Here is a 14,921-nt window from a genome sequence, read left to right as displayed (position 1 = left end):
AAAAAAATTATAAAATTACCAATTTGGGATTTCTTCGGCTTTAAACCAGATGAAAGAGGTAAACCTAAGGATTTAACCAAAACAGTGTGCTGCTTGTGCAAACGTATAGTGCGAGCAAAATACTCAAACACAACCAACTTGCATGAGCACGTACGTGTCCACCATCCGGCTGAGTATGCGGCTGTCACCAGCTTCTGCAGCTCCATCAACAAGCATTTGGGTGCACTCTGAGGAGGATGCATTTGCTTGCAGATGGAAAAGGGTGCTGTTAAAACAGCGCTATTTTTTTTCTTCTGTTGACTGCTCCTATTAGCTCCATCATTATTAGCAAACTTACTCACGGTCAAATAAATAAATAAATCGCCCTTGTAAAAATGATCAATATATTCGTCCAATCGCCCAACTCTATTACACAACTCTTCAAAAATCATTTTTACTAATAATACACATTTTAATTATTTCACCAGTAAGCATTGATATTTTTGAATTATTATTATTGATTAAGAGCACAAAACTTTGAAATCCTGGCACCAAAATATTCAGGTTACAGCTACAAAACTGCATGATACTGCCAAGTAGTGCTACAAATGGCCAAGAGCTGGAATCCAAGTCAGATTACAATAATCAAAACATGTAGGACATCTGAGCAGCGTTTCTGGCTGTACCTCAAACATTCTGGATTCTTTTTAAACAGACAATTATCAGATGTAATCAACCTTTTATATTTTCCAGCTTTCTTTTTCCCCTGCATACACATACACACACCTTCTCCTGCAGAGAAGACTTTTTTGGCAACGCAGTTTTGGTAAATGGTTTAATTTACTCAAGCATAGACATTTCTGTTTATCATATGGCTCAAAATAACAGGAAAATGTGTAGATTTCTTTAAACAGGATAACAGAATCATTGCCTTTACTGTATGCTGATCAATCAAGCTTGCACGCTGAGTGACCCCTGTAAAGCTTAGTTTGAATGAGGGGGAGAAATTACTTGAAACGATTAAATTATGATTAAAGCTGCAGTCCTTGTAAAGAATCAGTGGAACAGCTTGTTGAGCACAGCTTTGTGAGCGACAGAAACACAGAATAACTTGAGCAAATAAATAGCAGCCAGTGTCTTTAAGGGAGTATCCACACCAACAGTATGAACCAGTAAATGGAGTTGTGTTGGGATTACAAAAATGGTCACTTGGTTCCATTCCCCTAGTACGTCACTTGAGTGTCACTGTTCATTTAAAACAGGAAATGAAGAAATACCATTATTATTATTCTATTCCAAGATAATCATTACACCACTACTGACTTTATCCACTGACATGGATTTACTGAAGATATATTGTACTGTGGTCCCTCATTGTAACTGTGTTGTTTTGCGGATTTTTTTTGGTGCAATTTTCCATGTTTTTTTTTTGTTTGTTTGTTTGTTTTTACAGCACACTGTGTTCTGCGTCCTGATTGGCTGTAGACCATTGTCAATCAATCTTGTGCCGTCTCTCCTGCACAGTAAAGAATGCGTTCAAATTTACATTGTCAAATTTACAAAAATCTTAGATCGCTAGCAGTGTGACTCTGAAGTTCTGTACTGTATGTTTGTAAGTTTTCTCCAACAAACACAAAAATGTTGACGAAACGTTTTGCACTGTCAAAGGCAACCGCGGATGCCTTTGGTTTCGTTTTATAATACTGCACTTATTTTTCTACGAAGGTTTGAACTTTGAGAGTATTTAAACAAGAGAGAAAAGCATGAAAATGTTCATGCCTGTCTGAGAAAAGTGTATAAAGTGTGTAGTGAGGGGTTTTACAGCCTTAAAACATCTATAATAATTGTAAAAAATAAAGTTGGCTATTTCGCAGATTTCACCTATTGCGGGTTGTTTTTAAAATGTAACTCCCGCGATAAACAAGGGACCACTGTACTGCATATGCAACACAAACCAGCACATAGAATTTTTGCTGACATATTAACATTCGAATTTTCACTTTTTGAAAGAACCCTCTGCCGGGGCTATATTTGCTTATTGGATAATTAAAAATGTATATAATTTTTTTCTACCTGGTTACATAGATTTCAGCTTTCATAGATTCTGCCAAGATGTGCCAAATTGCAGAACGCCTAGCTTTGTAACTCTGTTCTGTTTTACTTCAGGAGGATCAGTCTTAGCACAGATAATGTCCATTTGTTGATTCAGGATTTTCTGGAATTTACTGTCTACCACAGCATATTTTCAAAGGGGTTATATTCTATAAATACACACGCAAAAAAAAAAAAAAAAAAAATCTAGGCAAGGAAATTTTTTTTTTCTGCGTTTCATTCTCCATTACTTTGACACAGTAGCTTCTGCTGTAATATTTATACCACTGAGAAGTCTAGCAAAATACTAAGATTGATACGAAAATTGTTAAGACAGAGTTTGTAATTGCAGAGAAATGCTTTATGAATTTTGAGGATGTTATTTTCCAGTAGCAACCTCAGAAATTACCCTTTGGGTTTCAGAGGTTGAGGTATTAATGTAGTTGGAGTTGCTGTGGGATGGGGGTGGGGGTATAGTAGAATTTTTGTTTTCTGTCTATCTTCAGAAAAAAAAAAAAAAAAAGATTGAAAATAAGATTTTACATAGTGAGCGCTTATTTTCCACAAGACATATTCATTAAAACTTGCCTTTGCATGCACTTACTTTAACTTAGAGGCTTCCTCGGCTAACTAGCCTCTAAGCTCGGGTAAGCCTTTTTCCTATGGTACGCAGTAAATGATTCTAGTGTTCATACTAAAAGCCACATCACAGGAACTTCAGAGAACACCGAAACTGGAACAATGACTCATTTTTCATTGATTTCTACTTGAGTGAGACGACAACACTCAAAACAAAACTACCACATGAGTGGGGACATAGGATGTAGGCAGGTTCTCCGGAGAAGCAAGTGCCAAGGATGTGTGTGTGTGTGGGTGAAATGCCCCTGTGCTGAGTCAAACAGAGAACCAAGAGTAAAGACCTTGCATCACCCACTGTCTCTATCTCTGTGCCCTTCTCAAACTGCTGCTGCAGAAAAACACATATTAGGTGGTGTGCTAACCAGCCAGCTGACTGGCAAGCACACCATTTGTGCATGAGCATGCGCACAGTGTTATCCTTCAGCACTGAGGCTGAACTGAAGCCTTTAAATGATCAGCCGGTCTGAGTCATTCGTAACCACAGAAAGCACAAATTGAAACCATCAAAAAGTTACATTCTCATGGGTCTCATATTCTCTGTGCAAGGTCCAACTATCTTAACTATTTTTCCATTTAATTGTATTGTTCAATTTTGTGATTGCAACAGATGAATCAAAGCAGTTATTTGAAACAATTTAATCCAGTGTAAATACTTTTACTTACAAGCCTGTTTTTTTCTTTGTTTGCGTTTTAATATTTTAAAAAAAAAAAAAAACATTACTCTTCAGTTGTTTCCTACCTGACATCTCCATCCATTGGTGGGAAGAGTGTCTATAACAGGTTGCAGACAGAAGGTATGGTACCCTTTGTCACACATGTCACACACCAGCATTTTAGTGTCCTCTCCTGGATTCCTACAAAGAGACAGTTAAAAGGTTTTAGCATTGAGCTTTATGTATTTATTTTTGTCTAATATGGTGAGACAATGCCATATATGTAATGATATAGCTCTATGCTTCCTTCCTTAACCTCCTAGGACCTGGCGTCTACATATGTGGACACCACATTTTGGGTTGTCTAGACCAAAATAGTAAATTTTGCTGTACAAGGGCCTGATATCCTCTTACGAGGACATTATACTGCCACTGTCCTATCGGAATTTAAAGCGAATGTCCTCATATGTGGATCTCATTTTTCTCAGAAACAAAAATCAAGAAAAAAAAAAAAGAAAAAAAAAATCAGGTAATTCTTTGTTTTTACATTCATCAGGTCCCAATCAGCCCAAATAGCAAAGAGAAATTAAAAATGCATGCCATGAAAGAGTTCGGGTCTTAGGAGTTTAATGTATTTCTTTGGCTAAGACTTGCAAGACCCGACCTCAGCTGTCCTACTGCATCTGTAGCTAAACTCAGTGACTAGCTTACAAGTTCTTTGTTCCTATCCAACTATAAATCAAATGCAGTATCTTTTTAAGTCTGGGTAACTTTCCAATTATATCTCCAAATCACTACTTGGTGTGGGGATTTCTGTGATTAACCTACTCCCATGATTTAAACACCACCAACTGAACTGGGAACATCATGTTGGAGTTAGAGCTAATAGAGACTTCCAGACTGTACACTGGCAAAAAAACAGTCTGTTGTGACGATATATATCTATTTCCATAAACCATAAATTTCCATAAGTTGTAAGGATATTAAGTGGACTGAACAAAAACAAAACAAAGCAATTCATACAGCTATATGAACTGCACTGACCCATCAGACTGTAGCAGGCTAATAAGATCAAAAGAGAAAGTGATTCAGAATCCCGCTGCCACCAGTCATGGTTGATCAGAAACAGATTATTTCCGGTCACTGGCCAAATGATCATTGGATCTCTGAACATTACTACAGTGCTAAACAGTATACATGGTAATATTCAATTATTCGAATCCGAAATCCGAGCTTAAATGACAAGAAAAAGAAGAAGGAAAAGTAGTAATCATATCTTCCTAACAAAAAATCTTAACACTGTCAGTATTTAGACAGCTGATGTTAACATAATCCAGCAGGTGGTACCGTGTAAGTTTAAGGTCTTTACTAAATTTAACAAAATTGGAAATATTTTTAGGAGTAAGAACCCTCACCACGATATCAGTGGTAGGCAGATTTCCCTAACATTTTTTATGTGAAGTTATTTATTTATTCATTTACATTGCACCTGCCTTTGCTTTAATCAGTCTAGTGCTGTGTTTGTGGCTTTCTGAGTGAGTATCGCCAACACTGAATTTGCAGAGTGCCATCTAGTCAACAAACTATGCAATGTAGCTCTTCATGGGCCATTAAAAATTCTGATGCAAATAGATCAACAAACGGCTAATATTAGCCAATTATAACCAAAATTAGAACTGTTAGACTGCTACACAAATAATTTTGAAACTTCACGCAAGCCCCTTGTTCAGGAGGCTGAAGGTAAGAAGAAAAAATAGAAAGAAAAAACTAGCCAACAGGAAAGACCACTTCACAACCAATTTATAAATAGCTTTAAATAAAAGAAGCTGTGAACAAAAGTCATCTCTATCATCACTTTTGCTTACACTAGCAACTGAAGTGACATTTGATTACTAGTTGTGCTAGTTTTACTGTTATACCCAGTGCTGAGTTTATGCTATAGCTATATGCTGATGATGTAATTTTTTTCATTACTTAATGTTAGTAACGAAATGCTAGTATGCTGAAATATTTGTCAAGTTGATTTACAGTAGCCTGAAGCATGTAGCTCTGCAAAGATGGTGTGAGAAGTTGCTGCGCTGGTCATAATGCCAATGAATTGGCTGAAGTAAAAAGATCTTTAAAAACTAATCAGTTACACTATCTAAAACTGCATCGCAATGCTCAACATATTTTGAAAAATATAAATGTGCAGCTACAGGATTGTAATGCAGTATTTAATACTCAATAGACAGTGGTTACCTCAGGCAAACAGGCCTGGTTGCAAACAGAGCTCTTGTGCTGTTTAAATAAGGTCAGAGGTTATAAGACTGAGCTTCAGGGTACAACGTCCAGTCAGCTCCTCACAAACCACAGAGGTAAACAAACAAGCAGTAAGCATGAAGCCTGGTAGCTTTACAGAAATTAAGAAAGGAAAAAAGTAAACAAAAAGGACAAAAAACAGAGTGCAAAGTATGGAAAACTGTTATTTAAAGGGGAGGGAAAGTGACTCACTTGCACGTCTGGCAGACTTTGCACTCAGGGCACTGCCAACCTGCCCTCCTTAGAGGGGTCACAGCCATGTCCAGGCATATCCCATGGTAATGCAGACCACAACTGGTGCAAAAGAGCTGGTCCAGTAGATCCCCTGGGCTATCGCATAGTACGCAATTTATATCATCTACAACTGTGGACAGTTGAATGAAAAGAGAAGGCAAGAAAAGTTTATACAATGCAATTTAGTTTAGTTTAGATTTGTTAAATATACATCAAGTTATTTTCCTATCAAGTTGACATACATCAAATTTTTCTGAACTTACATTTGTGAGTGGCCAATTCAATGTGTTCTGGGCATAAGAGTGAGAGACTTCTGATATCCTGAAAAGTCCCAGCTGCCCCCGCACAGGGGTAATGATAGAGTTGAGCACATCCTTCAGCACAGCACTTAATGGATGCTCCAAGGCGCTTACAGTATGCACAGTGCTGTGGAGAAAAAGAGTGATCTTAAAATATGCCTAAAATGTTCATTTTCTCCAACTAAAACACATTTCTTAAACACTAACAAAGGTAATGTTTAAATTGTCTATAAATGATATAAATGCCTGATTTCACTTTTTTAAAAATCACGTCACAGAAATGTGTTCACTCCTAAGTTTTTTTTTAGTTTTGTACTTTAACCTGCCACATCAAAGAGTACCTGTCAGATCAGCCAAGATCTGATGGGTAGCACTTCTTCTTTGTGGACTATTTTATCTTTAGTATTTTTGGGGGAAACTGTTTATCTTAAGACATCTGTTTAAAGTGCCGTTTCAGCTACCTGATGATCAGGCTAGAAAACCTCACCCCAATCCCATTTCTCTGAGTTCCATGAGTGTGTACTAGTAACCACTTGGAGATCAAGTGGCAGCACTGCTAATGGGTTGCACACACGATGGGCAGTGAAAAAAGATCAGAGCTCTTTAAGCAGTACCACTTCTGCCGCTAGGAGCCAAGCTGCCATGAGAGCTCAGCCCTGTTGAGTGGTGTGACCTTTTCCATTTCACAGCTGAGAGATCCACGCTGCCAGGCCGACCTTTACCAGCCAGCCTGATCCATCAGCTTTGTTGTGTTTCACTGAATCAGTCCCTCCCCTGCTGCCCCAACACATTAAGATGGTGTTAACACCCATTAGTCCAGGGATGTTCTCCCTTGACTCACCTTTGTGCTCCCTGAGTCAATGGCTCTGTCCACATTAAGCAGAGATTGTCCCTCGCCCTCGCAAACACCGTCGGACCACAAGGCACAACTCTGATGTGCCCAGCATTGCCCTACAATTTAGACATGGTGGATGTGACAAACAAATAACTGAATCAGAAATGGGAGACAAATTCAGTATTAGCATATAAAGCATTTAAACTTGTTAACTCTCCATTAAAAGCACAAACTATTACTGTTGAAAATGGGATGTAAAATAGGTTGAGTCCATCAGCCACACCTGACTCGAAGAGAGACTGGACGTTGAGATCTTCTGGAAGGCCGACATGAGAAAGCTCGTCCCAAAATCGACTGGCTGGGTCTGGCTCATCCTCGCAGCCTTCAGACCCACTGGAACAAAGAAAAAAAGGTTTCCCCCCAAAAAAGAAAAAGTCATCTCAGCACAGATTTTTAAAAATGTAGAGAACAGCTTAAAAATGCGCTATGCAAGAGAAGGACAGCCTGAATCAACTTGAGAATAAATTGAGGACAGAGACATAAAGGTAGAGGATGATGTGCCGTTTTTACAAAAGCAAAGAAATGAAGACAGAATGAGCTGGGGGAAAAATGTCTGTCCAAGTAAAAAGCTGTGGGGGAGGGAGGTGGATGAAGAGGAGGAGGACGGGAAGGAGGGCCATCTTTTTTAGCATGTGCACACGAGGCTGGCTGTTCTGTCTCATAAAATCTGTTGAAAGGGATGCGTTTCTCCAACTCCCTGGCTTCAACTATTGAGCAGCATAGGATGTAGAAAACGTAGAGAGGGAGCATTAACATTTAAGAGATCTAGGTTCCAGGAAACAACTAACAGCCAAAATCAAGACGGAGGTTTCTGCAAACATGGTGGGAACCTATTCCTTAGTTTTATTAGCAATTAAGAAATGGTATTCTCGCCTAATCTCTCTCTCTTTTCTTTTGCTTAATCTTTAGTCTAAATGATATATCATCTATTATTTCTTTCCCCTTTGAATTCCATCATCTGCCTCTATGAGGCACAACTAAGGGCTCAATGACCAATCACACAAACAGCACACCAGCTACTGGTTGGCTTGGCCTGTTGCCAAACCCATAACGCTCTCACTGGCCATTACAGTACTGTGAACCCAGAGAGACAACCAACTGGTTTCAAAGGACCAAAACAAATCAGGCAGTTGTCCAAATGAGTGCAGGGAGGGTCTTGTATTCGTGTGATTTGCATGTGTGTCCATACAAACACAAGGCTCTTGTGTAACCTTTGCCTGATCTGGCATCTCATGGCCTGGGGAATACTGACAGTTGGGTGTGTATGTTAGGTGTCACCATATTAACCACCACTACTGCTTCATTTTACCAGGATAACAACTCAAGTCAACTAAAAGAAAAATCTTTTTGATCAGACTAACGGCTTTCACAAGATTTCACAGCAACATCAGTGTATAGAAGCCAAGGACAAAAAAGAACAATGAAGTGAGGCTGTTAGCAAATTTTCATTTCTTGCAGCTCATTAACTCATGACAGGGAAGCATTACAGATTGTGTCTCTTTCCTAACCAACACTGACAGCCAAACTATTTGTGACAACAGTGTCAGCCAGGCCTACTTACTTCTTCTTCTCCTTCTGTCCTGAGGTGGTCTCTTCGGCCATTTTTGGCTGAGCAGTTTTATCACCATCGCTGCCATTGCCTGTTGAGCTCCCGTCAGCTTTGTGGCTGAAGAGTGCTTCAAGCTGAGACGTGACGGTGAATACTTGTAGATCCCCCTGACCCAGAAGGCTACGACCACCGCAGTAACAGAAGGCACAGAGACGCTCACTAAAACAAAGAAAATGGGTGGTAGAGGGTGTTTAATTATATATAACTACTGTGACTTAATACAGTGCCATACATGTCACCATGAATTAAGGCCTCCCTCTTCTGACACTGGGACTGTCTGTGCTGCAACATACATAAAAGCTCATAAAGCAAAGCAGACAGACTATCTCCAGACATAGACACACACACAGTAACCCAAACACATACTGCTGTAAGCAGACAACTTGTAAAAATTATAATGTATTTAAGTAGCACAGACCTTGTCATTTTTAAGAAAAAAAGACACAAAGACAAGTTTGGTTATACCACAGATATTTGGATGTGCTAATAATCCAAATTTAAGTGAGAAAGCCATCTTGGAGACAAAGTGGTAAACAGAAAAGCAGCAGAACAGTAGCCAAGAGCTGGAAAGTTGAGTAATAAAGCAAGCAGCAAATATTTATCGCATTAAGTGATGAGATGGTACTGTTAATAAGATCCCAGGAGAGGCTCCTGATCTGCTTTCCATCACCAACATCGATAGAACAGACAGGCCAGAAGACTGATTACAACCTCTAACAAAGTGGCACCTGGGAGGAAAAGTGCTGCCTCTACCTGCTGATGACTCCCACCTAATCCATCCATGCATGTATCTAGCAAGTGTTAGACCGGCGCTTTATACATTCATAAAAACAATTTAAAAAGTAAAAAGATAAACACAGAGTCTCACACACACATGCATGCACGGTCGTTTATTTCTCAAAAACAGCGATTCTGGGGAAGTGAAAAGTATTTTTAACCTGCTTTTGACTTCTCTACTTGCTGGGACAGATGGTCCTGCTGAATTCTCGGCTAGAGGGCTCTGGGCCAGAGGGGAAGAGGGCCTGTCCTCCTCTGGCACCTCACTGGTCACTTCCACAGTCTCCACCGGCTGGATTTGTGTTTCTGATGGTAAAAATTAAAAAGAAAGGGAAGGGAAAAAGACAAACAATCTGTTAGGGAGTAGAGAAACAGCTAAGCACTGAATTGTTCCAATGCATCTGCCTCTGTGCTGGTAAATGCTCCTCAATTCACTGCCAATTATGACTGCATGTTTAGCATATAGCTCCTGACAGACACAGGCTGTTATAGGACAGGTTGGTTATATTCTAGTCTTTTTCCTCCAGGTCAGAAACACAGCCTTTATTAGCAAGATGGATGGTAAAATATGGGGACCATATGCTCAAGCACTGATTACAGTAAACTCAGTGGGAACATCAAGGTCTCGTACAGAATAGTGATAACAATAGAGGCAGGGAATAAAAGAGATGGCATGGCTGTCAAAATATCTCAAGTAGCAAGAATTAATATTTTGGGGGAATAAAAAAAGTTCAATCCTGGACTCATATCTGACATATCACGACTGCTTTTAATTTTAATTTAATTGACGAAACCCTCAATTCACTCTGCTAATCATACAAAACAACTCCCAGCAGTACCTCTCACTGAGACTTTGGGCCATGTAAAATGTTATTAATATTTCATTGGCATGTAATTAGGCTAATGCCACAATGATTGTGTCATCCAAAGGAATTACAAAAAGGCAAAACTCATACTAGGCTTACTACTACTTACCTACTAATAACTCAGTGCATATGCAATGGATGTTTTACAATTATTTTTTTTACAAGACATCAACTTATTAAACTGATTGCTGTTTCCCCCCACCCTTTTTAGATAATAGCTCGTTATATTTGTTAACTTAAAAAAAATCATCCTATTTAGCAGGGCTGCACAATTATGGCCACAATAATTATCACAATTACTGACAAAATGCTGTTTACGTAAACATAACAATACTTTAACATCCATGTAGTGCTACATTTCTGCTAATTTCTGCTAATGTACCAATGTACAATGTACCAATGCGCTCACATATATTTATTTATTTATTTATTTATTTATTTAAGGGTACGTATTTCACGTTACATTCCTGTCAATTAAATAATCTTTGCAGACATGTAAGGTCTTTATTCACTTGTCCAAGGTGGAGGCACATCGTTAGGCGCTGATTTAGTGGCGCATTCGCTGCTTTCGCTTTATGTTTGTTTTGCAAAGCAAGCATTTTCAGCATCAATCGATCATGTTCATTTAATTGTTGGAAAATTAAAATTGTCACCAAGATTAAAATTTCATCAACTGTGCAGACCTACTGTTAAGTAAGATCAGATTACAAAAACTGATTGGTGACAGTACTACTCCACCAATGCTAATGAATCAATTACTTTAACACAATTATGTAGGCATAGGATGCTTGTATACATAACAGACCAAAGGGTGAGTAAAATTCGGAACAACCTTGCCATTCAAAAACTACATTCTTGATGTTTTGACAGACTACACATTTTCACCCGGGCATTCAAAACACAAACTTGCAGAAATAAGCAGCATTGAATTGGGGGAAATTTAAAACAAATTTAAAGTAAATCACTGCCATTGTCACCAAGAGGAAGGACCCTCTGTATGTTCTACTCAGTACTGCAGCTTTCCATGCTCCTCCCACACTATCTGAGAGAGCGGGGTCTGTTTTTGGGATTGGAATGAAAAAAAAAAAGCATTATAATCTCTCCAGTACCATAATCAAAACTGATAACGCCAAGGCTTATCACTTAAACAGTCGTTAATTTCTCTACCCTTTCCCTGGACACAATCACACTGTTTTAATGGTAATGTATATTGAAAATGTGAGCTATGTGAGCTCTAAGTATAACAATACAGAGACAGACAAAATAAGCAATGCATTTAAAAGGCTATGATATACTCTGCTTGACCTCAGCACATATCACTTTAAGGACAAGACTGCATAGAGTCACAAATTTCATTTTCCAAAAGCCCAGAGGCAGGGAGCCACTGAGGAAACCACTGAGTTTTAAGTGCATATGGCGGTAGACTGAAAAGGCAAAGTGAATGCTTGGTTATTTCATAACATCATTTACCCCCAAAAAATGTTGAAGAGTTTTAAACTCTGAAATATTGCCTTTGTTTGTTCTAAGGTAAATGATACCAGAAGAAAGGCAAGTCATTGACAGAGTCACATTTCCCACTATCTTCAGCTCAGCAACAGGGCGGCACTGAAATGTATCAGAATGGGAGGCATGGTCACATGATGTGATGTACACACATATAAAAAGGCACATAAATGGGTCTGGAGAGACTGATGGGATTTTAAAAAGCTTTTAGAGGGCATTAGCCTTGGGCTCTTTCCCACTGCACCTCAATGCCAATCTCAGAGCAAGAGGAGAGATGGAAGCAGTAAGGGGAGAAGAAAAAATACACACCCACTACAGCTTCACAGCTCAAGCTAAACCCATTCAATTATAGCCCTGAAAAAAAGGCACTGGGTGCTAAGAAAAAGCTCTCATCCATCCTTCTCCAGGACAGGGAGACTCATCTACCTTTACTAACATACCCTTCAAAGCACTGCATGAGGCTACTTGGGGTGCAAGTTCAAGTCGTATATCACTCTCAGTAAAACCAATGTGTATAAAAAAGATCAAAAACAAAGTCTCACCCGTCTCCTGAGGGTCTATGGACTCTGTTATCTCAGTCCCATCCATGCTGTCCTCCTCATCCACAACAACTCTCCCTCTGGTTCGACCCCTGGAGTAAGAACAAAAAAACACAAAGAAACAGAGGAAGTGAAAAGGAATAAGACATGAAAACTACACAACTTTACCTCAAGACAGGGGAGTGGTGATTTAGTCATGAATTAATTAAATATCGTCATAGTTTTCACTGATTTTTAATGGAGGCACTGAAGTCACGGTTAAGGCAAAAGGGTGGTACTGGTGGGGTGTTTCATACATGTTTGTGTTACAGCTGCAAGAAGAAACACTGGTAAAACATAGAGGCACTGAAAATAAAAGAGCGACTTAGTGATGATGGCGCTATTGCCCTATTTATGGTAACTGCAATGGTAGCATCACAGTGACATCATCACAACCACTGTTTTACTGGTGCTGATGTCATGCCAGACTTGCTGAAAGATAGGTGCTGCTACTCAGACAAAACCTCCTCATATAGTAGGAGACAAAACATTTAGAGGAAACAAGGAAATGAATTTGTCCTCCAGAAAGTTTCACCTTTTCACACTATTGCAACATTCAACTCTGCTTAAGCTGTGTCTTCAAACCAGCTGCATGACCAACGCAAGGTTACAAAAGACACATGAGATGCACAGCAAACTGAAACGACACCAAAAAGGGTCTCACACCAGCCATTGTGACATCACTTTCAGCAAGAGGAGAGCAACAACAGCAGGTATAAATGGCCCTCAGTCACACCGGTATAGAGACTAGCTGGCAAACCCCTGGAAACCACCAGTTAGTATGGAAAAAATGCGCATTACCCCAACTGGTTAGTGAATGGTTGCTGGCTGTCATCAGATGAATTCGGTTAAAGGAAAACTAATCTACACTTACTGGTTTAGGGGAACTCAAAGCTAAAGAGTTTGTAAAGCTTTTGGAATTACCTGGATTTCTGCATGAATTAGTCATACATTATGGTCTGATAGTCATTCTAAGCAACCATTCACGGTCAGTGCTGGAAAATCCAACAACCAGCTGTTGTTGTTTAGCCAGTTTGTTGTTCAGTTTGCTACTCACAATAGCTAATTACAACAATATCGGGAATAAATGAGCATATTTATGCACCTTTTCTTGTGTTAGAGCCCTGACTTCAGTTCAGGAGAGGAGGCTTGAGGTGAGGAGGAAGAGGATGAGGGAGAAGAGAGAGCAGTAGTGGAGGAAGAGAAAGACACAATGAGAAAGAGATGATGAAAGCATACATTTACAAATGTTAAATAGTCATACAGAGTTTGAAAGAGCTATTTGTGAACTTTAAATTAAAACTAACTTGTAAATGGTTGGTTTCTATACACATACATAAAACGTAATTAGACGGAAGGACTATGACCATCTTGGCCACTATATTCAAGATAGTCAAGCAACATGGTGGCTTCCACAAGCTGATGCTCACTCCACAATTTTTTCTATTAAAATAAAAAAAGAATTCAAATCAAAAAATTACTTCCTGTACCTTTAAGACCAGCATGTTCTTAAATTGTGTACAACTAGTTTAGGATTAGCGGTAATCTTTGAGGAGAGGGTGTTCTGCAAAGATACCCCAATCACACAGAGTCCATTAATGCTGAAGCAGTTGACAAAGAAGCCAAGAGAATAAGTAAAACACCAGCAGAAAACTCTACAAGAAATAAATTAATGAAAGGGCACGAAAGAACACGTCTCAAATTTTAAAAAGGTCACTGTGAAACATGGAAGGTTTGAGACTGTTCTGCAACCTCGGGGACTGACATCCTGGAAGTGTTGAGGCAATTAATTCAAAAATTGAATTTAAAATAAAAAAAGAAATTAGAGGATATCATTGTAGCAGACAATAACCTGAAACTTAGGGAGCAGCTGGATGGTGAAACAGACACTGACCTAGAGCATACAGATAAATACACAGTGAAAGGTTGAAAAATAAAATGTATGGTTTTTTTTTAACAACAGCGATAAGAGTCTTAACCCAACCAAGATCCTTTAGCATGAACTGAAGAGGGCTGTTTAATAAAACAGATCTGTACACCTAACCATTTTCCCCACATACAACCAACGCTGCACCAGGTTTTGGATTACTCAGTTTAACTGAGTTTAACTTTAAATTCTCACCTCTAGCCCTTTCAGGTGATTTTCTATAAACCATCATAATATGTGTAATATTAGCCTTTAAAGAAGTCCTCAGTATCAACATGTTTTTCTAACAAAGAAAGTTCCAGCTTTCTTATATTTTCACTGTATGTGCCATGTCAGCAAACAGACAACCACGTGTACATTTACAAACAGACGTTGTGTGCCAACTCATGCAGATGTGCAGACACACCAACTCATACCTTGCTTGTACACACAGTATGTAAATATCTCCCAGTGTCAGCATCCTTCAACGCGAGCTCAGTTAACCTAATCTTGGAAGCGGCATGTGGAGGGGATAATTGTCATGGATACAAATTAAATAGCAACACTGAGTGCTAGCATGCTAAGTGGGGA

At 39.0% G+C, this 14,921-nt stretch overlaps 1 protein-coding gene across 7 annotated transcripts in view; it reads right to left on the bottom strand.

Annotated features, from left to right (window-relative positions):
• The window catches only part of LOC116316974 (histone-lysine N-methyltransferase 2C-like), a 79,445-nt gene that overhangs the window by 45,541 nt on the left and 18,983 nt on the right, over nt 1-14,921 (bottom strand). For all 7 annotated transcript variants that reach the window (XM_039602730.1, XM_039602731.1, XM_039602734.1 and 4 more), the window contains 8 exons: nt 12,389-12,477; nt 9,639-9,783; nt 8,653-8,859; nt 7,315-7,424; nt 7,038-7,147; nt 6,161-6,323; nt 5,856-6,027; nt 3,449-3,563 (listed from right to left, as the gene is read on the bottom strand). In XM_039602730.1, the coding sequence (XP_039458664.1) occupies nt 3,449-3,563; nt 5,856-6,027; nt 6,161-6,323; nt 7,038-7,147; nt 7,315-7,424; nt 8,653-8,859; nt 9,639-9,783; nt 12,389-12,477 (1,111 nt within the window). The remainder of the gene's footprint in view (nt 1-3,448; nt 3,564-5,855; nt 6,028-6,160; nt 6,324-7,037; nt 7,148-7,314; nt 7,425-8,652; nt 8,860-9,638; nt 9,784-12,388; nt 12,478-14,921) is intronic.

The sequence above is a fragment of the Oreochromis aureus genome, linkage group 18 (assembly GCF_013358895.1).
Source record: "Oreochromis aureus strain Israel breed Guangdong linkage group 18, ZZ_aureus, whole genome shotgun sequence".
Taxonomy (NCBI): Eukaryota; Metazoa; Chordata; class Actinopteri; order Cichliformes; family Cichlidae; genus Oreochromis; species Oreochromis aureus.
Note: the sequence above shows the minus strand (reverse complement) of the source record. Positions and strands in the feature narration are given on the sequence as shown.